Source organism: Drosophila willistoni, unplaced genomic scaffold (genome assembly GCF_018902025.1).
Source record: "Drosophila willistoni isolate 14030-0811.24 unplaced genomic scaffold, UCI_dwil_1.1 Seg143.1, whole genome shotgun sequence".
NCBI classification, from domain to species: domain Eukaryota; kingdom Metazoa; phylum Arthropoda; class Insecta; order Diptera; family Drosophilidae; genus Drosophila; species Drosophila willistoni.
In genome coordinates, this window is record NW_025814102.1 from 151,148 (window position 1) to 175,181 (window position 24,034).

At 35.3% G+C, this 24,034-nt stretch overlaps 2 protein-coding genes across 3 annotated transcripts; both read left to right on the forward strand.

Moving 5' to 3' along the window:
* The first annotated feature begins 8,956 nt into the window (after window positions 1–8,956).
* LOC6644616 (60S ribosomal protein L17) lies at window positions 8,957–10,754 on the forward strand. The gene is made up of 3 exons (XM_002067181.4): window positions 8,957–9,029; window positions 9,271–9,362; window positions 10,190–10,754. The coding sequence occupies exons 2-3, from the start codon at window positions 9,282–9,284 to the stop codon at window positions 10,667–10,669; spliced, it is 561 nt and encodes a 186-aa protein (XP_002067217.1). The 5' UTR covers window positions 8,957–9,029; window positions 9,271–9,281; the 3' UTR covers window positions 10,670–10,754.
* Window positions 10,755–14,543: 3,789 nt separating this feature from the next.
* On the forward strand, window positions 14,544–23,163 carry LOC6644803 (putative metabolite transport protein HI_1104). Of its 2 annotated transcripts, XM_002067180.4 has the most exons (3): window positions 14,544–14,915; window positions 21,311–22,655; window positions 22,715–23,163. In XM_002067180.4, the coding sequence occupies exons 2-3, from the start codon at window positions 21,317–21,319 to the stop codon at window positions 23,002–23,004; spliced, it is 1,629 nt and encodes a 542-aa protein (XP_002067216.1). In that variant the 5' UTR covers window positions 14,544–14,915; window positions 21,311–21,316; the 3' UTR covers window positions 23,005–23,163. The 2 variants fall into 2 exon arrangements, with proteins under 2 accessions (XP_002067216.1, XP_046868382.1); XM_047012426.1 differs by lacking the exon at window positions 14,544–14,915 and having other exon boundaries at window positions 21,301–22,655.
* The last annotated feature ends 871 nt before the right edge of the window (window positions 23,164–24,034 follow it).

The following is a 24,034-nucleotide window of genomic DNA, read 5'->3' on the forward strand; positions in this document are numbered from 1 at the left end:
GCGAGACTGAATGGTGACAATGCGGGGGACAATCAAGGGACTGAGGGACGTACATAGCTGTCTGTCTGTCTGTCTTATTGTTTGTCTGCTTGAGTGGGTTTTGATTTGGAATCAAAATCGGTGTATGACAGGTTTGCGGCGCCCAAAGGCTACACCAACAATAAACAACAACAACAACAATAACAATAACAACATTATTAAGCAACAATAACTAAATTGTCACATGTCGCTTTCTGTCTCTCGAGCTGGCTGGCGCTTTGTTTTCGCTTTATGTACATATGTAAATATTATTTTCATTTTGTTTTCCCCCTCGTTTTATTTTTTGCATTTTCATATACTTTATTTATTTATTTTTTTCTTGTTGCTTTTAATTCCCATCTCTTCTCTTCTCGTCTCTTCCACAACTGATTTACAATGTTTACAACTCATTTTTGTAAGGTTTATCTTCTTCGTCATCATCATAATCATCATAATGATGATCTAAATGAATCTAAAAATATGCATATGTAATCCTTTTTATTATCTATATAATCTGATATCTGTAATCATGGTGTAAAGTGTGTAAAACTCTGAATTACATTCTTCTGAAATGGTTAGTAAGCAAATTAAATGTTCTGCAGCTACTGACAATAGATAACCAGATCGTAACGAGCGACACGAGCCACTTATTAAAATTATTAACTAAGTATGCATATATAGTTATATGTATATGTATGTAAGTATGGGATATATCACATATAAATGGGATATAGATAATATTGTAGACAGGCCCTGTAATGACAATTGCACTTGACTTGCAATGGATAATGACCCTGAATCTTAGCATCTTGATCTGATTGTCATTGGATGGATAGATAAAAGTATATATATGTATGTAGGTACAGTCCCCAGGGCCTTTCTATATAGACATTTAAATCTGTGTAAAGCTTTTCAGAATACCTTTATTGAGAAACATTTTTCTCACCTTGCCATTCACCTCTAGAATAAACCATTTTTTTTTTTTTTTGTAATTTTTACTCATTCACCAAGAAAATGAGAAAGTGAACTGATTTTGTATTCAAATTGTGATTCGATTCGAGATTTCAAAACGGATTTTATACATGATATTCTATACAATTAGTTCAATTATAAACAGTATACTGAACGAAGTGCCAGAGATATGAGAATTGGCTTATGCTATTTTGCTTTCGTATTCAATTTTCAAACAATTTAATTATGCAGCTAATTGCACAATTACAATAGCTAAGCAGATATACATAAGTATGGACAGGAAGAGGAGGAGGAGGGGAACGTTAGGAATGGATTTAGATGGAGAAGAGTGGAAACAAACCATATCCATTTAAAAAGACCGATTTCCCCCCCTGTATTCGTTCTCAGAGAAACAAAAAAAATGTACAACATTCAATTATTAAGTGTAAATATATCAAATAAGTATAAAAAAAAGACCAAATTAAAATTTATTACAAAAAGTAATGATTTTTCATTAATAGTACGACTTGGGAAAATTTTGCAATATCTCAATTTTCCATCACCTTTCGGAATATTGTGAAAAACCAATTTAATTTGGTTCGAACCGATTTCCAATAAGACGGCATGACGAACATAACGATATAATGATGCGTATTGATGGGATAAAAATAAAAAGTATATATACTATATGCACACCTACATACGTACATAAATATATTTATATACATATGTACATATATCATAGACAATGTCTGAAAGGCAATGAATAAAAAAAGAATCAAAAACAACATTGAACTTGTGAAAATTGTTGAAATTTGTTTGTTGACAGACCGAACTAGATCATAAGTACACACACAGACACAAAAAGTAGTATAGTAAATATCTAAATGCTTTCTATCAGGGGCGGACTCACCGAAAATGACATACTGTGACATTAAAAGAGAACTTTAGAACCGAAAATCCAGGCTCCCATTTTGTTAACTCTCCTAATATTAGCCATAAAGGTGAGTTTGTTCTTCTATCTCAGATTAGCTCTTTTATTCGGGTTAGCAAACGAAGTTTTCTCGATACTTTAACACCAATTATGAATATGAAGGACCAACTCAAACTTGGCTAGAATGTGATCAAGATACTTTTCCATTTTATCATACGAAGATATTGCCCGTATGAAAAGATCAATTCCACTGAGATGAACAGATCAAGTCAAAATTCAAATTTATCGAGTTAAAAACAATGCATAAATATTTCAAATTTTTCATGGCAATTCTTTTTTAATTGATTTTGGTAATTAAGAACCATTTCTTTGTGGAAAACGAAAATATACAATATATTATAAGATTTACCCAACATTTTACATTTTCCGTTCCCTACCGTACCAGGGTCCGCCGGAGTCCAGAAATTATAAACTATTATTTAGGAGTTCTCCCTTTTCATTTTTCTAAGATGCAAAGAATGTTTTGAAAGTTGTTCTTCTATTGCCGGAGCATTTTTTCCTTACCTTGCACGTGATTGTAAGTTAAATATATTTTAATTATTTTCTTTGAATCTTTTTTTTCAACCTCAGATTCTACGTTCCCTTGGGTTTTACCTGTCATCATCTCTTTAATGAACAATCAATCAATCTGTATCCCTGACACTTTTCGATCTTTCTCTTTCTCACAATGCACCTTGGACTTGATTGTGAGTGAGATCGTTAAACTATAGGATTTAAGGCTTTTATTTATGTAGGGTATCCTAAAGTTGGTATCTTTGGTTTTTGTGTTTCATTACTGAGAAATATTTATGCATATAAAGTGCTATAATTGCCCAAATGGGGCGTGGTTATAAACAACAACGGTTGTTTATATATTTTATGCAAAACCAACAACAGCAGCAGCAGCATCAGCAGCAAAAACAACAACATGAGCAATAATAATAATCAAACAACGAATTCAAATTGCAATTATCACTAATAATTATAACGATTTGAAGCTGCCCCTCATAAAAATGAGCAATTAAAGCGACAGGTAGAGGAGGCGCAGAGAAAAATGAGAATAACAAAGACGAAACCTGCCTGATTATAACAAAACTCAACTGGAATAATACCCTTTATCCACACAAAAACAACTCAATTTTATAGCCTAAATATAAATAAGTTTTAATATATGTATGTATAAGTATAGACAAGTTGCCTCTAAAAGGATTTTCATTTAATTTAATAAAACTACAGTCAAACTTTCCTTTAAAGGAATCGCAAAAAAAACTTTATTTCCAGGAAAAATGGAATTTGATAATATAGAATCAATTTTTTTTTTTAATTGTTCTAATGTTTTAAAAGACTTAAAGATACTATTCAGTATGTTACTCCTTGTCATTCGAAAGCTTTAGGATCGAAAGTATGCACATTAAGATACACATATATGGAGATTTCAAGAAAATCTATCTCAATTGCTAGAACAGAGATTCGTCTTCTTCTTATTCTGGAGTTCCCCTAAATAGGGTTTTTTGTTCTTGCGTTTTGATGTTGGTAATATGCAGAATCATCAAATTCATTGTATAGAAAAACCAGAAGGCCGGGGCTAACTTCGACCGCGTCAAAGTTTGTATGCCCTTGCAACTTTTTTGGTAACTTTTTCCTTACCTATAGCCATCAAAGTGGAAAAACGTTTAAGCTAAAAGGGCTAATGTGTCCGAAAGAACGGCCTACAATCTTAGCATAGGAAATAACGAAGATATTGATCAAAGTCACTGTTTTCCACCGATCGTTCCTATGGGAGCTATATGATATAGTTACCCGATCCTTATCAAATTAGGCACAGTCATTAACAGATACATTTAACTAACAAATGTTTAATTTGAAAGCAATCGCGTCAAAAGTAACGAAGTTATTGACAAAAGTCACTGTTTTCGAAGGATCGTTCCTATGGGAGCTATATGATATAGTCACCCGATCTTGATCAAATTTGGCATAGTCGTTTATATTAATCTCACGACAATAGCTCAGAAAATAACGAAGTTATTAAGAAAAATCACTGTTCGTGACTTTGCCATTTGTATGGGGGCTATATGATATAGTGATCCGATCCGGCTGAATACGAGATATACAACGCCTGGAGTATATACAATCCTACATGCAAAATTTCAGCTCTGTAGCTCTTACGGTCTAGGAGGAGTTCGCGTTGATCCAGACGGACGGACGGACATGGCTATTTGAACTCGTCTCGTCGTGCTGATCAAGAATATATATACTTTATATGGTCGGAGATGCTTCCTTCTATGCGTTGCACACTTTTGACCAAAATTAATATACCCTTTTTGCAAGGGTATAAAAATACATTTGTATAGAAAGAAATTGGATTAACATCCATCGAACAGAAATATTATCTAAAAGGAGATTTAGTTTAAGAAGATCAAAACCTAATTTTATTTAGCTCAAGAAAGCTAATAAAACATAAATTTTTTTAATTCTTTGCAAAAGAAAAGAAAGAAAGAAAAGAAAAGAAAATAGTAATATTTTACCGACTAACAGATCTGTTTGCAATTTTTAATAATAAACCATACAAATATTGAATATTTAAATTTTTGGATTTAAAAATTATGAACAACCAGATTTGTCAAACCTAAGAACCAAGAAGGTTACCAAGAAAGGTCAAAAAAAGTCTAGGTGCAAAATTACATGACGCTTATTTAAGAATATTTGCTTTGGACCTTTTTGTCATAATATTTGCTTCTTTGAGGTTCTACAGATTTAAAACTTTATGTTTTAGGTTGTAGATTTTGCGTGGTCCAATTGTTAATTGGTTATACATGAGGATTCTAAGCAAATATGTCTACTACTCAGGACAAATATAAAAGGGCCAGGTCCTACCAAAAAGTGGGTTTAGCTTAGGAATATTCGTTAGACACAATTATTTTTCGGTATACAGGGGCGAATTTGTTAAGAATTGATAGAAGTTTGAGTTTATTTATTTTGTACAATATTGCAAATTATTGCCAAGATAGACCCGCTCTAGGCACCATTTCGATTAAATAGATCTCCGCCTGTTATCGATAACTTTAGCCATTTTTGGTTATCGGTTAAAAAAAATGTAAGCCAAAAAGAACCCTCCAAAGAAATGCTTGTGTGTATATATTTTTAATATAGGGAATATCAATTGTTATGTTACTTTAGGATGCTATGAAAACCATTATTGTCAATTCAGAGGTGAAGAGATTTATATTGGATCCGAGGTATTTAGAAACCAAAGAATAATATCGAAAGCCTATCAATGTAATTAGACGCGTTTATGTAGTATGTTTCTGAATTATGTTTTATGTACTTACTTGAAAGTATGCAAAAGATTTTGAATAGAATTATATATAGTTATATTTGTTTATCATTAAATTGTATTTTGTTTTGCTATTTGGCAATTCACAATTTTTCAGCACATTTCACCTGTGTTCTGACAAAATACACTGAATATATGTATTTATGTGCGTATAAACAACTACGAGAAGGCGGAAAAAAAAGAATAATAATAATGAAATAGATATAAAACTTAGGTGGATATAAACAAATGCCGTGTAAGCACGTGAAGCACCGAAACGAAACGAAGACGAATACGAAAAACGCACCGTAACCGATAATCAGGTGGCTTGCCACTTCAAGTGATCGGTTGAAAATAAATCGTACCGATATGATTTTTATTTACAAGAATCCAGAAGATACAAATTTTGAACTCAACGGAAAACTACCAAATCGAAAGAGCGAAACAAAGTGAGAGCAAGAGACACAGACGGTGAGACACTTTCGAAATGAAAAACATTTTTTTGAAACTGATTCAATCTTGTTTTATGCGGCTCGACCGACAAGAAATGTTGTATTTTTTCATTGGGCTATATATGTATGTACATACATACTTTCGATTGTTTATAAAAATTAAAATATGCTTTGCTGTGCTTTTTGTTTCGGTTTTAAGAACCTTGAAAAACAAAACAAAGTCGAGAACCGAAGAACAAGAAGCAAAAAAACGATTTTAAGGAAACAAAATTCGAAAACGTTTTTATAAACTTCGGCGTTTGGGGTACGTGCGGAACTGAAAAATTATAAATGAGTAAGATATATTATGTACATGAATACATCGACGAGACAAGAACTCTCTTCTATGGTGTTTTTCTCTCATCGAACATTTTGTTTACTTTAATTATTTAATATTTAGGTTTGACAATTTTCTAAATGATTTTCATTTTTTATGAAAACTAAATTTGTCTCGTTTCAACCGGTTGGGTCCGATTAACTGCGTCAGAGATGTGGCAGCCAGCCACCCAGCTAGCCATCCAGTCAGACAAATCCAAAAATAGATCACATACATGCAAGAAAATCCGACGATGACAAGTGGCCCAAAGTCGAAGGTGACGCGGAAATCAATTCGTAATTTTGATCGCAAAGTAAATAATTATGGTTGTCTAGTCTCTCCGAAGAAGGTCATTTTTAGAGGGATAGAGAGAAAAAGCTGACGGATGGCGACAATAAGAGAGTGTGGTCATTCTTCTCTTCCGATGTACATACTAGCACATGTTCCTGTTCCTGTTTTGACTGGATATATACGGTTTTCAGCCAGTTTAGAGCAGAATAACTTTTCACTTGGCCTAGCAAAGTTCCGTTGCTTTTCCTATAGTGGATCCCAAAAGATTTCACTTCCAAGTGATTGTTTTTCAGTATTCGTAATTAATTTTGGTAACTCTGAAATTTCACTGAGACTCTTTTTCTCTTTATGTCTTGCAAAACTCTCCTTATGTCCTTTAAAATGGAATCGAAATTGTTTATAGGTTTTTGAAACAAAAGCAAGAGTATTGAAATTTTGGCCCTCAATTTAATATTCTTTTTCTGTTAATATTTTTTGCTGACATTGATGACGCCTCGTAAGAATTTGTTTCTATTTCTGTGTCATTCTCTGACGTATTTGAAAATAAAATAATGTACAATATCTATGGATATAGAGAGGTAAATACGTATGTATGTATATAGATGGATTCAAACAGGTTCGAAGAACTGTGTGGTCTTGCTGATCTGACACGTGTCTTGTCACGCTCTATAGACCTATGTACTTCCCCTTTATTGTTGTTGTTGTTGTTGATGTTTTCATGTTGTTGTTGTTATTGTTATTCTTCTGATTTGATTAAATATATATATTTTTTAAACAAATATAATAACAGCAGTAGAAAATCACAAAAAAATTTCCCACAATTTATATGTAAATTCTTCCTAGAAATAGAAATTATTTATTTCAATACAAATTCATTTCAATAGCCATACTAGTAAATTATCGATAACGCAATTTGATTCGTAGTCCAGTTCAGTTTGAGGGTTCAGGGTTGCCATGCCCAATGACACTTTGTAATACATATATCTAAAAAAAAAAACATAGCCTATATGTACCTTTATAACTATATAATTGGTTTGACTTCAATATGTTCACATTGGTTTGACATTTTATGTGCAAGTCATTTAATATTTCGTGTATTTCTCTTCTTTTTTTTTCCTTGTTTATGTTTTACATTAGCTGTTGTATATATTAGATTTATATTTAGATTTGTATTTAAAACTTTTGTAAATTCCTTTTTGCTGTTTTCGTAGTATTATTTCCTTTTTTTTTTAGATGTTTTCTGTTTTTTTTATGGATTGATTGTAACTTTTTGTTGTCGTATTGTTGTTGTTGTTGTTGTAGTTCGCATAGATAAAGTATCAGATGTGGCTAGCATTTAAAAAATGCAATTTTCACGCTCCAATAATTGACGTAAAATTTTCCCATACGGCCTTTGCGTGATTTTTTCCGTTTTGTTCAACTTTATTTTTTGGTTTTTTTTATTTTTATTTTATTTTTTTTTCTTTTTGTCGATATGTCGGATAATTCAAATTTCGTGTCTTAATGTCGCGGCTTGAACTTTAAAACTGGGCGCAAAAATTGAAAACGTGAAGCGAACAACAACAACAAAGCGCAAAGCAAGAGAAAGAACGAAAAAAAAAAATGGAAAAAATAAAATCAAATTCAAATTCAAATATTTCGCATTGTTGCTCAAATTCTCATTCGTAGCTTTTGTTGTTGTATTATGTTTACTACTAAGCGGCTAGGTGCACTGGGCCCCCATCTCCATAGCCGTATAGCCATAGCATCTCCTCTCCATATGCCCTCTTTCCCATAGACATACAATAGGGAGCTCGCTCAATGAGCTTGAGTATCATCCACTTAGGAAGCGCCAACCACTGAACTCGCCAGCAGCATCAGCAGTGGCAGTGGCAGTAGCAACAGTCCCAGGCCAAAGGGGAGGCATTGGGTGGGGCCAGAGGTCAGCATGATGATGATCACGATGATCATGATGATGACGATGATGATGATGACGACGATGATAATGATGATGATGATTATAATACAATGGACCAGATCATCATGTAAATTAGATTTGATCCCCACCTCCCTCTCGAATAACAAGATCAGCTTAGATTTTCCTTTTTTTGTTTACGGCCTGAGCGAGACGGAGATATTTATAGGCAAATATTTACATATCAAAAATAATGAAAAGCAAACTAGAACCAAAAAATAAAAATCTAAATTTCCCTACCTAAATTGAATTAATTCAATTAATTTGCATTGTAAGTGTATCAAATCAAATCAGAAATTCTGTAATAAAAAATTGTGGGGAAGCAACTGCTATAACTACTAAACGAAACGAATCAACATCAGCTTAAATGACCAAGTGGACGCCACTCGTAAGCAATTTATAGAGGGAAGAATATAAAATGGAAACCCCTTTATTATTGCGACTAGCCAAGCATAATCATTACGAAGACTTTACAATTTAAATTGTTAACTGTAAGGCGGTATATACCATATGGCAACGCCTTACGTGCGCTGACACAGCGCCTCTGGGCACAGGTATTTGCCGCCAGAGGGCCGATTTGACATAACTCTGGTCAGGCCATAGTGGCGCCCTCTGCAAAATCGATATTCACCGCAAGGCAACTCTGAAGTTTATCTAGAATCAAGCCTGAGCACCGTTGAACTGTCAAAGGTTCTTTTCCGGTTTCGCTTACGACCAAGGAGGTAGTGATATTTTTTTTCTGTGAAATAATTTATAAACATCGTATTGAAAGTAAACTGTTTATAACACAAAACAAGTGAAATATGAGAGCAAAGATATTGCTCTGTTTGGATAATGAAAGATTTCTAAGCGAACTCCAACACAAAAGACTACAAATGCTAGAGAAATCGCCGTGTTCAATTGTTTTTTTTTTCTGTTTTACAAAGTTAAAGTGATTCTAATAGTTGCCATGTATTATTGCAGATATATTAACCATGGGCCGTTACTCACGTGAGCCAGATAACGCCACCAAATCGTGCAAGGCGCGCGGACCAAATCTACGTGTGCATTTCAAGGTGAGGACCATAGAACGCCGCCGGTTGTTGTTGTTGCGGAAGTTATATATATATATGTACATGGATGCTAAATATTAATAGTGAAGGCAGTTTAAAAATCAGTGTCCTCTCCTCAATAACATGAAGAGTTCACTTTTGCAATGCTGCTAGAGGAAACTTTGTTGGTCAATATTATCAGCTGAGTGCAGTTCAATCAAACGACATGACTGCTCTCTTCCTCAAAATTTGTCTACAATTTCCTATTTGTATAAACTACGGCACGCAAATTATACCAAAATGATTGCAGTTCCTAAATCATTTGATGGCCAATTGCGTGCCAAAAGCAAAAATCAAAAAGCCCAGTTAAAACAGCGGCCAGCTGCTCTTTCAATGCGCGAGTCTCTACCTGTAGCTGGGCATACGTTTACTTCTATATTGTTGGAATTATGTTACGAATATATAACCTTAAAAGTTTCTATTGTAATGATTAGTAGTAGGGCACAAACAATTTTAAGTGGTTGCGTTTATCATGTATGCTTTCATTGTTAAAACTTGTGCCCAAAAAGTAAAACTCAGTCACTGCTAAAACAGCGGCGTATTGAGCTTGTTTAATGCTCGCGTCTCTACCTGAGCTATGGCACAAATATTAAAATATTTGATTTGAGCTTTTAATCAGAGTTAAAACAACTAAATTCAGTGAAAAGTAGAAGAGTAAGGAGAAACTATCTGAAAGAGTTTGTATGTGTATTTAAAAGTTTGCAACATATTTCAACCACCGAGCAGGCGAAGCATGATATGCATGTAAATCCATCAATACTAATGTTCATTTTGCCCTTTTCTTTTTGCAGAATACACACGAGACCGCCCAGGCTATTAAGCGTATGCCCCTGCGTCGTGCCCAGCGTTTCCTCAAGGCTGTTGTCGATCAGAAGGAATGCGTTCCATTCCGCCGTTTTAATGGTGGCGTTGGTCGTTGCGCCCAGGCTAAGCAATGGAAGACCACACAGGGTCGTTGGCCCAAGAAATCGGCCGAATTCCTGTTGCAGTTGCTGCGCAACGCAGAAGCCAATGCTGACTACAAGGGACTCGATGTCGATCGTCTAGTTGTCGACCACATTCAGGTGAACCGTGCTCAGTGCCTGCGTCGTCGTACATACCGTGCCCATGGTCGCATCAATCCCTACATGTCATCGCCATGCCACGTTGAGGTCATCCTCACCGAGAAGGAGGAGGTCGTCTCAAAGACCACTGATGATGAGCCGACAAAGAAGAAGCTCTCCAAGAAGAAGCTGCAGCGCCAGAAGGAGAAGATGTTGCGTTCTGAATAAAAATTTTTAATATATTCTGTGTTTTGGCGTGTCCTGTGGGGGCCCCAAAGCGCTGATGTGTCAACAAAAAAAAACTAAAACAAAACCATCATCTTTTTTTTTTTTTTAAATATAATTTCCAAAAAGAAAGATTTTCAAAATGTATCCGTTGGGCGAAAGAGAAGAATAGGAAAATAAGGACAAATGCGACGAGCGTTTTCTTCAAACGCAATAAATGTTATGTTTAAATTTGAAAATATTAGTTCTGGAAGGAATATTTCCTGGAATAAACATCTCCGTCTATCCTATATTAGTGGTAGCGTTGAAAATTAAACACGAAATCGTTACCAACTTTTTTTGCGAAAGCCAAATAGATAAAAAATGCAAAACGTGCGATTATTCGTTACACATAAAGTGTAGCTGCCTTTTAGGCTGAGTATGAAAAGTAGATAACAGGTGGCATACATTAGGCGGCCTGCAACGGAAACTTTTAATAATTTAAATTTTTCTTTTCCTTTCAAACGACAATTTTGCATAATTTTAAATAGGCATATAAAGTTAACAGTAGAGTTTGCAAAAGTAAATTTTTGTATGCTTAAAAATTTAATAACACTTACTAAATATTTTTATAACAAGTGCCCAAGTGGAGTAAAGTTTCGCCTATATAGCGAAAGGAATAAGTAGGGGAGAGGGCCCAGTTATGACCCGGGTTTTGAAAAACCTCAAAATTTTATCTTCGGTTCGGGAAAATGAAAAATTAAGAAGTTTAACATTTAAATATTAACCAAAGGCAACTTTTTTCCAAAGAATGTATGTTTATTTGAGTTACTCAAAAAATTTTGGAACAGATTTAATTTGTATAACTTTTTTTAACTTTAAAAAAAAGTGGCCCAGTTATGACTCAACTTAAGAAATTCACTGAAAATAAGAAAATATGAAAGGAATGTCACACGAATTGTTGTGATTTAATGGTTTACTTATTTTGAAGGGCTTCAAAGCCAAAAACAATGAAAAACCCAAAAGAAAATGGCCATAAATGAGAACGATTTTAAGCCCTCGTCGTCCATGTCACTTTCGCAGTTTTTGCAAGCGAAATAACATGCTTGCATATTAGCGCACTTCGAATGAACATTCCCGATCGAGATCTTCCAGAATATTCTTGGACAATCTGGTCTCAATATGTAAATTTCCTTTCCTTGTTGTTAAACAACAACAAAAATGTTGGAATTTGATAATTTTACATAATCCGAGTGCAAAAAAAAAATGGGACATAACTGGGCACCCCAGCTGAGTCATAGCCGGGCCTTTTTATAGTTTAAAGTTTATATCTATATTTTTTATATACACTACATAATCACATAAATTTTTATAGAATCACAAAATATACGGCAAATACAATACTTTGATGCATTGCACTCACCTTTTCACTGTTGATTTCACAAAATTTTGGTACTTTGAAAAAAATGGAAAAAAACTTTTTCGCACGATTTTCAACACGATGTTTGGTACGCGTATATACAATACGATTATTAACGTTGGGGTCTGTCCAAAAACTGCAGAACGTCTAACAAACATGATTTACAGGGCTCAAACTGTCATTCAATACCGCATTTCAAAAATATTTGAGAATGTCACAACTGGGCCTGAGTCACAACTGGGCCCTCTCCCCTACTTTACTAAGTACTATACTTTTACGCTATGTAGGAATGTCATTTCGGATATATTTCTTTTAATAGGTAACTTTATTCATGTTCTGAATTTGTAAAGCTTCGAAGTTATTTTTACATTGATAAAGTTAGTCATTATTAAAATACCGTACCCCAAATCGGTACTAATTGACCAGAAAGAGAAGCGAACCTTTGCCAGATCTTTGAACCGGTTAAGGATGTCTCCATATGATTTACCCCTCTGCCAACGCCCTGCCCCCTGCAATAATGTGCGACTTCTTTAAGAATGTTTTCAAACACGCTCATTTGTGTATATTTAAGGCATATTCAAAAATTAATGTCATGATTCATACCAAATAATTCCAGGTGCATTTCCATTAAATGATTTTTTTCCGTCTAAGCTCTGATGGCGTGTGTGTGTGTGTGTGTGGGGTCAAATGTCGGAGAACTGCAACTGTCGACACGTGGTCCGAAAATTGTTATATACCTTACCTTTAACCAAGGTTTCCGCTTCCACAAAAGGCACTTAACTGGAGCTGCCAACCGATGGTTGCCTTGAAAATCGCTTGCAACTTTGCAACATGACTGTGAGCGTCGTTCAACCAGAACATCGACTCCAGCCGACCGCCCACGCCAAATGCATTTGCACCTCCCTCCACTTCTAATGCCATTTACTGACGTCACAAAAAATGTTTGGACCCACAAATTAGCATGGAAAATAAAAATCACCCAAAAACACCTGCAAAACAAAAATCTTGTCTTTCAAAAACAAAAATCACCATCAAAACTGGTTTTCCATTGTCTCTGTTACGGGGGCAGTGGGGGATGCTATCTGCAATATTCCCCTCAACCCACCGCCCTCTCTCTCTCAATCCCAATGAACTTCATATGAGTCAGATATTCATGCATATCTATGTATGTAAGTATGTATGTATGTATGGGCCAATTTAACGCACGCACAGACCGGGCTTTCCTTCTACTCCACAAAAAATCCCCCAAAATTGCAAGTCACTAGCATCTTTCGCTCTCCCTCTCTCTCTTGCTCTTTCTTTTTGTAGGTCCTCTGGTTTTTGATTTCCGTCCTGAGAAAGAACTGGCTTTTTATTTTAATGAATTCCGCGAAAGAAGGAGCCATCATCAAACCAAAAGGTAAAAGGGGAAAAAGGGAGTTGCTGTTGCTTTTGGCACTCAAAATGTACATGCTTACATATGTACATATGTATGTGAGATGTATGTACATATGTACATACATACATACATATGTATGTATGTAAGTAAGAACGATCGTTCCCATAGTCTGCACAAGCACAGAACTGGCTTAAATTCTTGTTTGTTTTGACCAAATCAACTCGTCGAAGTAGCCCTTGATTTGAGAGGGTATTGAAAACAGCTAATCATAGGCCCGATGGTTTTTGAAGTGAGGAACTACCTGTAAACAAATCTACTACATATACATATGTAAGTATGTAGGTATTTGTACCTATTATTTTGAGTATCTTTTACATACAGACATATACCTAAGTAGTATCCAACTGGTTTTCTACGATGAATCGTTTATTGTTTACATATGTTCCGCCTAGGTCGCCTCTCTCTCTCTCTCTCTCTCTCTCTGTGATGTATCTCTAGAGAGAAATCTGAAAGCAAAATTATTAAGATTTATGTGTGTGCGTGTGTGTAGAATTCAGAACCCTTTTTGAAATGGCAAAACAATAATTTACTTTAAATTGGTATGACAACATTTTTGCACCTGCATATGGTCGGCATATGTACATACATATTTGTCAACCGATATCAAAAAAAAGCCGCAGCGATCACCAAAAAATGACAAATAAAACAAAAAAAGGAGGCGCGACTCAGCTTCCAATCTCTTTGTTCTGAGCAATGAAAAATATTTTTAGCCAATGCCAATGCCAAGTACAAGAAAAGTTAATAAAACCCAGGCAAGAAAAAAAGGGAACCAGGGAGAAGGAGAGACAGAGATTACATTTGCGCCCATATGCCTCATCTTTGAGAGGGTATCATCCATACTGTTTGGGGCGAGCGCCCCCACACAAAAGCCACTCCGAAGACGGCAACGGTTTGCTCTCAGAGCCAACCGATCGACCGGACTGGGCTCGGCTCGGCTTTCTTTCGTTTTCCGATCTTTTCTTATTGTTTGTGGCGTTGTTTTGGCGTTCGGTTTCCTTTTTAAGACCATGTTGGATGGAGCCGTGTTTCAGTTCTGTTTGCAAAACCCAGCCGGTTGGTGGTAATTGTGTTGGCCCAACCAACACAATAGAAAAGAACTCAAAGAAACCTAAAAAGTTTGATTTCTTATTCTAAGTATATCGTGTTTTTTTTTCTTTCGTCTTCGTCTTGTTGTCATCGAAGATCGTTGTGTCGTTATCTGATCTGAATGTGTATATATAATTGACATTGGCTAATTGAAACTTGTGCACGAACTACAATATTGACATCCCAAGAGTGGGAATAGTCAATTAAGGAAGCAGAAAAAAAAACAAAAGATAAAAAACAACAACACAAATATATCCAAATTGATTCAAGGGAATCAATATACAAATTCTGTCAGTGTCAGTGTGTAAATTGTTCGAGTTTACATTGTAAGTGAAGTGTAATCATATCAAATAAAAAACCACTAATACTATATATATAGACGTTATAAGGATCTTTATTAAATAATTTTCAAGTTTCACTGCAAAAGGATATACATTTCTTCGTTAAGCAAGTCTTTGAAGTGGATTTAAATTTGAATTAAAAAAGTAGTTTACAGTTTTTCTTATTAAAGCGATCATTAAGTTATTAAAATTTTTACAAAAAGAGAAGCACATTAAAAAATATCATTAATATTTTATTTTTCATTTATATACAAATAAAACAAACATTTAAAGTTAACTTAACAAACTATAAAAGTAGTAGCTACTTTCTAGTGGCCAGCTGTAGATTCTAACAATAGTTAAAAAGTATAATATATTAGTAATTTGCCATATACATAAGATATTGTAATTGATAAATACATAAATAGATATTTGTTTACACTTTTCGTAAATATCAATAGTAAAAAAAAGTGAAACTTCAATTTGCCAAACCTTTTAAACTGACTATTTTCAATATTTACACAATGTTTAGGGTTTGCAAAACAAATTTTGTCAACAAATTAGTTATAAATCAAGTCAGGGCAGGAAAACGAAAAGAGAGACCGAGAGGTCGACAAAGACAAAGATAGAGCAGATGCTTGAGGTGCACATTATATCTAATCAGGCAGAAAATGATACATACCTATATATGTATCTATATGTATATAGATATATTCATGGCTCATGATAAGAACACATCATATGAGGGAAAAGCCCAAAAAAAAAACGATGAAGATGTGAGAAAACCAATTATTGTTTCCTTATGAATAATAAATGAATCACAGAAACGTTAAAAAAAAAACATGCGTAGTCTCGAACTGTTTCCACCCTTGTACTAACTCTGGACAAGTCACATTAAGTGAGAAATAAACCATTTAAAATTTACAGATAAAAAAACAAGTTAGAAAACGTAACGAGTCATGGGTTTAAGATTTCAAATATTTGTCGCAAAGAAAAAAAAAATCCCAAAAACATGTGTTATATAAATTATGCATTATCGTAAACGAATTTGCAAGCAACATTTAATTAAAGATTAATTTTCGTATTTAGACAACAACTTTAACGAGTTCTCACATAAAATAAATAAGTAACAAAATGAAATAAAAATCGAGATGCCAATATCAAGGGTACCCTGTAAACAAGTTTAATTAAAAGAGATTCAAAGGAAAAACACCTTTTTGATTATAGACACTATAGAGGATTATCTCTGTATTCGATATAAGTAGATGCCCTAGATATTCATTAGCTACTAAGATAATCGTAATGTCCATAGGGAAACAATTCAGTTTAATAAACTCAATATACCCGATCATTTCCTTAGGGGTTCAAGGTATATACAAATCAAATATCTCTGCAGGTGGGCGTTACTTTTGACGTTGGCAACAAAGTTGCCAGCCACCTGTTGTTATTCCCCCTCCCCACCCAACCCCATCTGCTTGGAATATATAGTTTTCGTAGTCACGAAGATCGTCTCTGTCTCCCTGGATTGTATTCTAATACATATTATTATGGAAAACTAAAAATTCATTAGCAATTGCAAAAGTCAAACTTGAGAGACATTCAATCGAAAAATTCCATTCTGATTAATTTATAGAATAGGTAATATAGCTAGGTACATATCTATGTAGGAATACTTAACTAAATATGTAATAATATGACTATGTAAGAGAAGTGAATGTCACTCATACATATTAACACTTTATTCCTGCAAAAGTACTTATTCATCCTTCCAGTTAATTCTTATTTAAAGATCATTACTATTTAAAATTGATTCGGTAATTTCCTATCTCAGTTGAGACAGCAACCACCTGCATCTGGTAATTATCCAGCTCGACCACGTTCACTCTAATTATGCGTTGTTAATTAGTGTTTAAGATATCTGGTCATACATATATATATATCATCATATAGACGAGAGAGAGAGAGAGAAAGAGATCTTTTGATATTTATGAGTAATTTATAAAGTGATGGCAGTACTTAAACTTGAGTAATTACATGATAATTGAAAGAGAAAGGGTATTACATATTGATATTGTATCACAGGGCAAATACATAATGAAGTGACATGGAATTTTTTCTAAGTCATTCTTGGAAGTTATTGAACTACTGATTGACCAAGCTTATACTATTTTGTATGATATCTTCAAATTGTTCTATTGATAGCGCATCGAAACGAGCGCAGTCAACTTGATTTGCATTCGCTATTGTTGACGTAATTACCTGTAATTCGGGTTATACACCCGGTCAAGTTTTTTTTTAGAATCTCAACCGCATAGGGGCGAGACGAGACGAAATGAGATGAGACGAGACGAGACGAGACATATTAATGATGATAGGCAACTTTTTCTATAGTCGCTTGGATTTTGCGGTCTTGTCTTGTTTTGTTTCGTTTAGTGGGTAAATAGTTATACCTTTTAATTTATGCAAAACGTCTACATCTACGTCTCTATGTCTATGGTATAAGCCATTTGAAGTCGGGCAATTGATCGATACCGACACGTGGCCACGACTTTCTGAATGACTGGATTTTGCATTTCAAATTCAAATTGAATGTTTGATGGCCCAGATGACCAGATGCCCGTGTGGCCCCTTATAGATTAACTTACTCACAATTGGCAAAACCATTTTTGATGACAGAACAAAAATTTCCCGCTGGATTATATTATATTCCCAACTTGTGGGTTGAAAAGAATAAATGTCCGAACATTAATCATTTCAAGGCATAGTCAGTGTGCCTTAAATTAATTTTGTGACATAACTGGCCTTGCATTACATCCGTCAATATGTTGATATTTATCTTTATACACACACATACATACATACATACAAATGCATATGTCTAAGATCGTGATATAAGATCGCATTTACTAGTTCAATGTCAGTTGATGTAGTCGCGCAATCGCAATGGTTGTCAACCGGACCAGTGCGTGACATGATTTAGGTTTTCCTCTAACTTTATGTGTCTTGAGCTTTCGCTTTCTTCGGCAAGGTCTCAGGTGTACCTGCTGGATGGATGTATCCATATGTACCTACAAACATTCATATAGTTATACTTTTTTATATTTAGTATATGCACTTTGTGTTCGTGTTAGTACTTTGCCTTATTGAAATCATTGAGCCGTTAAATAATGTTTTTTTTTTTGTTGTTTAAACAATAGACCTTAATATGATTATAATACATTAAGTCAAAAATCAATAAAACTTACACAAATAGTTATAGTTTTGAATTTAATTGTCGAGCCAAGTTGAATTCATTGCCATAACATTTTGGTAGCTAACACATATTTTAATACTCTCTTCAAAAATGGATTTAGAATGCAAATTCGTGACAACTTAGCCTAGCCGTTGGTTTTGTTGTTGTTGTTGTTGTTGTTGTTGTTGCATTCACTTGAGAAACGCTTGGCTGACCGCATTATGATCTTGCCCACAAACTACGAGAATGCGATTAAGTATGGGTGTGCCCTGAGATTGGAGTAGTAGGTACATAAACATTTCTAGTGTTTAGATATTTATTTGGTTTGATATCTCAAACGATCCTCTTCGTGTTGTTGTCAAGCGTATTAGTAATACTTTTTTGGTATTGATTAATTCACTGGCTGGACTTGTCCCCGCCATTTCAATTTTGCCTCGACTTTAGCCGTTGTAACCGCAGTCAAGGCTAACGTGGCTACTTAGCCATTGCTAACTCAAAAGCTGCAATTATATCAATTGGCTGGGTGTTGAAAGGGGGTGGGTGGGGGAAACTGGCAATATGACACCGCCATCAAGATGCAAATAGACACACAATGCCAAGTGCTGATTGTGAGACTTACAGAAGCCGACACACATAGTATTGGAGTCTCCCAGGTGGCGTTATTTCATATAATTTGTCTCTTTTTTTTTTGTTTAATAAAAACTATGCATAAATGTTTCATAAATTTAACAAATTAAACAGATGTCTCAGCCATTAAAATGCTTAACAATTAGCAGCCATTTAACTAAATGTCTAGGCCTAATTAAAAGATCGCGTGTTAACTGTTCATCTATGTAGAAAGAGAATAATATTATTAAGACATAGACCAAAGTTATTGGTTTTAATTAGTAATGGATCGGTTATGAGTTAGATACTACCTTTATTGAGTGAACATTTTATTTGTTTTTGACTCACTCACTCATTTAATCTTTAGTTTCTGTACTCATTTGTTCAGTTGATTCTTTTCTTTTTCTTACTTTGAGAGTTTTGAACTTGCCATAAGAACTTCGACTATATCCACATAAAAAGGCTTGGATCTACTTGTCTCTTAGATTTTCAACTAGAAAGCGTTCAGTTCACAAAATTGTCAAAGAAAAATCTAAAAAAATCAACCATAGTATAAGTAACCAGCTATTTCCTGTTGTTAGTGCTCAACAAGTCAGTCAGTGAACAACTGACCAAGTGAATGAGTGATCTAGTTCATCGAATTGACCACATTGACCCAACTTTAGTTTTAGTGCAATATTTAGTATGTCGGGTTTAGTATTTTTAATAGTGCTAAATAAAAAAGATTGCAGATTTGTCACATGATTGTTTTTAGATTGCCAAAGTGCGAGGTTTATATACCGGATACATATGTATGTATATAAAGTTCAAACTTAATGAAATATTTATGGTGCATACGCATACCTTACCAGGTAGACAGTCAAAAAAATAACTCTATAGTGAAATTGCTAATTAAGATCTCACGTTGGCTGGACTCCATGCCAAACTTACAGAGATTTCTATATTTGAAATCAAAAGTAATAAAAAGCAATTGTTTCATCTTCACACTTGGACTTATCTATAACAAAATACTTATACTCAATGCCAGGGTTATTTTAGATAATTTGATTCCGACATAATCTGACATAATGCCCCGTTAAATGTCACTTCATATCGACGACCAGTGGCAAATCTGCATAAGCTGCTACCGATCTAAGCACTCATCTGGCATTGCGTATACGACACGTGTCACACATTGACACAATGGCAAACCAAATGTTGATGTAGATTTCGATTTGGCTTCATAAAAATCAAGGTCAAGATGGTCTTTTTTTAGAGAATAATAGTATTAGTCCATTATTATGAAAATTGCATTTGTCTATCGAAACGAAACTCGGAAATCAAAAACAAATTCATTGTAAAAATTTCAAAAAGAAAAACAATAAATAAAATAAAAACATTTTGTATTATTTAATTCCAAAAAAATATATTTATGAACATTAAACTGACGGCATCCGCATTCTTGCAAAGAATAGAATATCTGAATTCTACTTTGGACAAAGGCAAATAACATGTCAGTAAATGTTAAAGTCAGAAAGAAAAAAAAGCCTGACCTTGACGAGAGTAAACCCAAAAAGCCAAAGATACCAAAAAAATAAAAATAAAAATCCAGCAAAGTGTAAAGACATAGGCAGAAACAGCAAAAATAAATTAACTTGATTGATTAAGGGAAATTCTATATGTGTGTGAGTGTATGTGCGAGGCTATAGCTGGTTCACTGGCCTGTCAGTTAGTCAAGACAATGATTATTATAATGTCTGTACATAGTTGGCTTAATGGCGATTTTTGTCTTTTCCTTTTTTTTTTTTTGGGTGGGGGGGAAAAAGAGATACATACAGCAAACACATGTATTTAAAATATCAGAACCAAAGTAGTTTAAAGGTGATTTCCGCTCTATGGCATTGCCATTCTCTTTAAGCCGATCGACAAACGATTTGCCCATTTATCTTTTGCATTAAGTACATTTGATATAATAAGTCGAGTTTATCTAAATTTCAAACATGCTCTAATCATGTCAAAGATCGTTTAATACAAATATAAGATAAGCTTTTATAAAACTTCATTGAGACTTAATTAGAACCATGTTCTGTATCAATAAGTTTAAAATAATTGGACATATAGTATGTAGAAATTTATGGAAGCAATTTTTTGTTGTTAATGGTCCTAACTGCATGAGTATTCCTGTGATCAGAAAACAAACGAATGACCATTATAGCTTTATTATTATTTTAGTCACGATAAGAGAGCAGAACTTTTTGGTCATTTCATTATGCAGGTGTTCGTGTTGGTTGCGATACGATGCGATACACGAGAGGCAAATACGAGCCATTAATTAAGAAATTCTCGCAGATTATTTGTCATTATGTCTCGCCTCAGAATTGAATATAATTGTTTCGCTTGTTAACCACGTGGGGGCACATCTTTGATTGATTGCATGCAGTTGAATGTAGAACTGATACTCGTACATAGTTTAATTTTCGAAACCACAAGCAGATCGTTTTCGTTTTTACTGGTTATCTGAATGTTATTGTTCCAATATTGCTGATATTGATGGTTGTGATTTCTTTTTGGTCTTATTTTCCAGTCCACTATGATACCCATACTGGAGAAGCTGAGCGGCTTTTATAGCACCTATGTGCTGGCCATACTCACCATTGGCTATATTCTGGGTGAATTGGGACATTATCTGATTGGCGTTACCTCAAAACAGACGGCCATGGAACTGGACTATGGAGATATTTCGTGCCAACAGAATACAAGTATGTTTACACGGGATCAGCTAACCACTCAGTGTTCGGCGGTGAGGAATGAGAGCAGTTGCCAAGCCCTGGAATTGAATGGGACCACCTACTGTGAATGGAACTACAATGGCCTGGGCATCGACTATCAGATATTGGCTGGTCCCACATTCATATTGATCTTTACCATTGCCGGCGTGTTCATGGGCTTTGCGGCCGATAAATATAATCGTGTGAAAATGCTAACCGTTTGCACGGTGATCTTTGGCATTGCGATTATCTTGCAGGGCACCGTGAAGGAATATTGGCAATTGGTTTTGCTTCGGATGGTAATGGCGGCCGGCGAATCGGGCTGCAATCCTCTGGCCACTGGCATTATGTCTGACATATTCCCGGAGGACAAACGCGCTTTGGTAATGGCTATTTTCAATTGGGGCATTTACGGTGGATACGGAATCGCCTTTCCCGTCGGACGTTACATTACCAAATTGAATTTCTGGAATTTGGGCTGGCGTGTTTGCTATTTGGGTGCTGGCATTCTAACGGTAATTGTGGCCGCATTGACAGGAACCACTTTGAGGGAGCCGGAACGCAAGGCCATTGGTGAGGGTGATCGTCAAACGACGGCAAGTGGAAAGCCCATTAGCCTGTGGCAGGTGATCAAAAACCCAGCCATGATTATGCTGATGATCGCAGCTTCGATACGTCACTGTGGAGGCATGACATTCGCCTATAATGCCGATCTCTACTATAATAGCTACTTCCCCGATGTGGATTTGGGTTGGTGGCTGTTCGCCGTCACTATTGGTATTGGTAGTGTGGGTGTTGTAGTCGGTGGCATTGTGTCTGATAAGATTGTTGCCAAAATGGGCATCAGATCAAGAGCTTTTGTCTTGGCCCTCAGTCAGCTGATATCGACGTTACCCGCCTTCGGTTCGGTATACTTTGACCCCCTGTGGGCAATGATCACATTGGGATTGAGCTACTTCTTTGCCGAAATGTGGTTTGGTATTGTTTTTGCCATTGTTGTCGAAATTGTCCCACTACGTGTGCGATCCTCAACAATTGGAGTTTTCCTATTTGTGATGAACAATATCGGCGGCAACTTGCCCATTTTGGTCGATCCAGTGGCCAAATCATTGGGTTATCGTAGTTCACTCATGATCTTCTATGCCGGCTTCTATGGCATCAGTAAGTATATTACTTCTTTTCTACCAATCCGCAGATAACTAACCGCCTGTCTCTCTTAGGTTCCATTCTGTTCTTCATCACCATGTTCCTGCTTGAAGGCAAACCCACTGAAGCTCCCGAAGAAAATACACAGAAAAGCCATCCGGATAACGTTCTAAATGCTCGCCACATGCACGGACATGATAACTCCGTGTTCACTGTTGATGAGACTCTACCGCCCCACTCGAACAATGGTCGTCCCTCGCACCTGCCCCAGCATCTGCAAATGTCCAGCAATGGTTTCGACAAGTCACAACAACAACAAAGTGCCCCAGTGCGTCATAATGGCGCTGAGAGCAGCAGACTGTAGTCCTTTTAGCGTTCGCAATTATTATACACAATTTTTTTTGTTTAGTCTTAAGCGCTCATAACTCTTACGGAAAAAATGTGTAATTTGTTGTATACTCATCACGTAAGGCAATAACTAATATGAATCGATATAAAAACAAAGAATTCATTAATAAAGTTACATCATTTGTTTTGTTATTTCTTGAAATATATAGCAAAGCACTAGTCTAGTACAGTAGAATCCGGTTACAATGACGCTCAAGTGAACGCCGATTTTACGTCATTATATCCAGATGCTTTAACCGAAAGAAGAACAGAAAACCAGAGGGTCGGGGCTAACTTCGACCGCGTCATAGTTTGAATACCCTTGCAACTTTTTTGGTAACTCTTTCCTTACCTATAGCCATCAAAGTGATCTATATAGATTAATCTATGCCAAATTTGATCAAGTTCGGGTGACTATATCATATAGCTCCCATGGGAACGATCGGTCGAAAACAGTGACTTTGATCAATATCTTAGTTTTTTCCTATGCTAAGATTGTAGGCCGTTCTTTCGCAAACATTAGATAAAAACCTTTTTAAATAAAACGTTTTTCCACTTTGATGGCTATAGGTAAGGAAAGAGTTACCAAAAAAGTTGCAAGGGTATACAAACTTTGACTCGGTCGAAGTTAGCCCCGGCCCTCTGGGTTTTAATTAAAACTAAATATATCATAAATTGGCGTATGAAAACAATTTCGCTCAGCATTATTTTAACGAGATATGCTGTTCGTTAAGCTCATAAGAGCTTCATCAAAATATAAATAGACAAATGTAATTCAGAATTTCTGCAGCCCTAATTGCCTCCAAAAAGACAGTTGCCTTGGAAAATCGCCACACCATTCTCAAAAAGAATATATTCTTCCAGTTCTTTCTTTATTTTAACGAGCTGATTTTGTAGAGCCTTTGTCCAAACCTCTTTCTATTGTCCTTTTCGTTTTTAATATCACTGGAGAATGAGCTGCTGCTACTGATACAAAAAGGAAATATTAATTTTGATCAGAAATGTGC

What these genes read in the sequence shown, in the direction of transcription:
- LOC6644616 (XM_002067181.4), top strand. Translation starts at nt 9,282, where the DNA reads ATGGGCCGTTACTCACGTGAGCCAGATAACGCCACCAAATCGTGCAAG. An exon ending in ATCTACGTGTGCATTTCAAG is followed by an intron (nt 9,363 to 10,189) that starts GTGAGGACCATA and finishes TTCTTTTTGCAG; the next exon opens with AATACACACGAGACCGCCCA.
- LOC6644803 (XM_002067180.4), top strand. Translation starts at nt 21,317, where the DNA reads ATGATACCCATACTGGAGAAGCTGAGCGGCTTTTATAGCACCTATGTG. An exon ending in TGCCGGCTTCTATGGCATCA is followed by an intron (nt 22,656 to 22,714) that starts GTAAGTATATTA and finishes TGTCTCTCTTAG; the next exon opens with GTTCCATTCTGTTCTTCATC.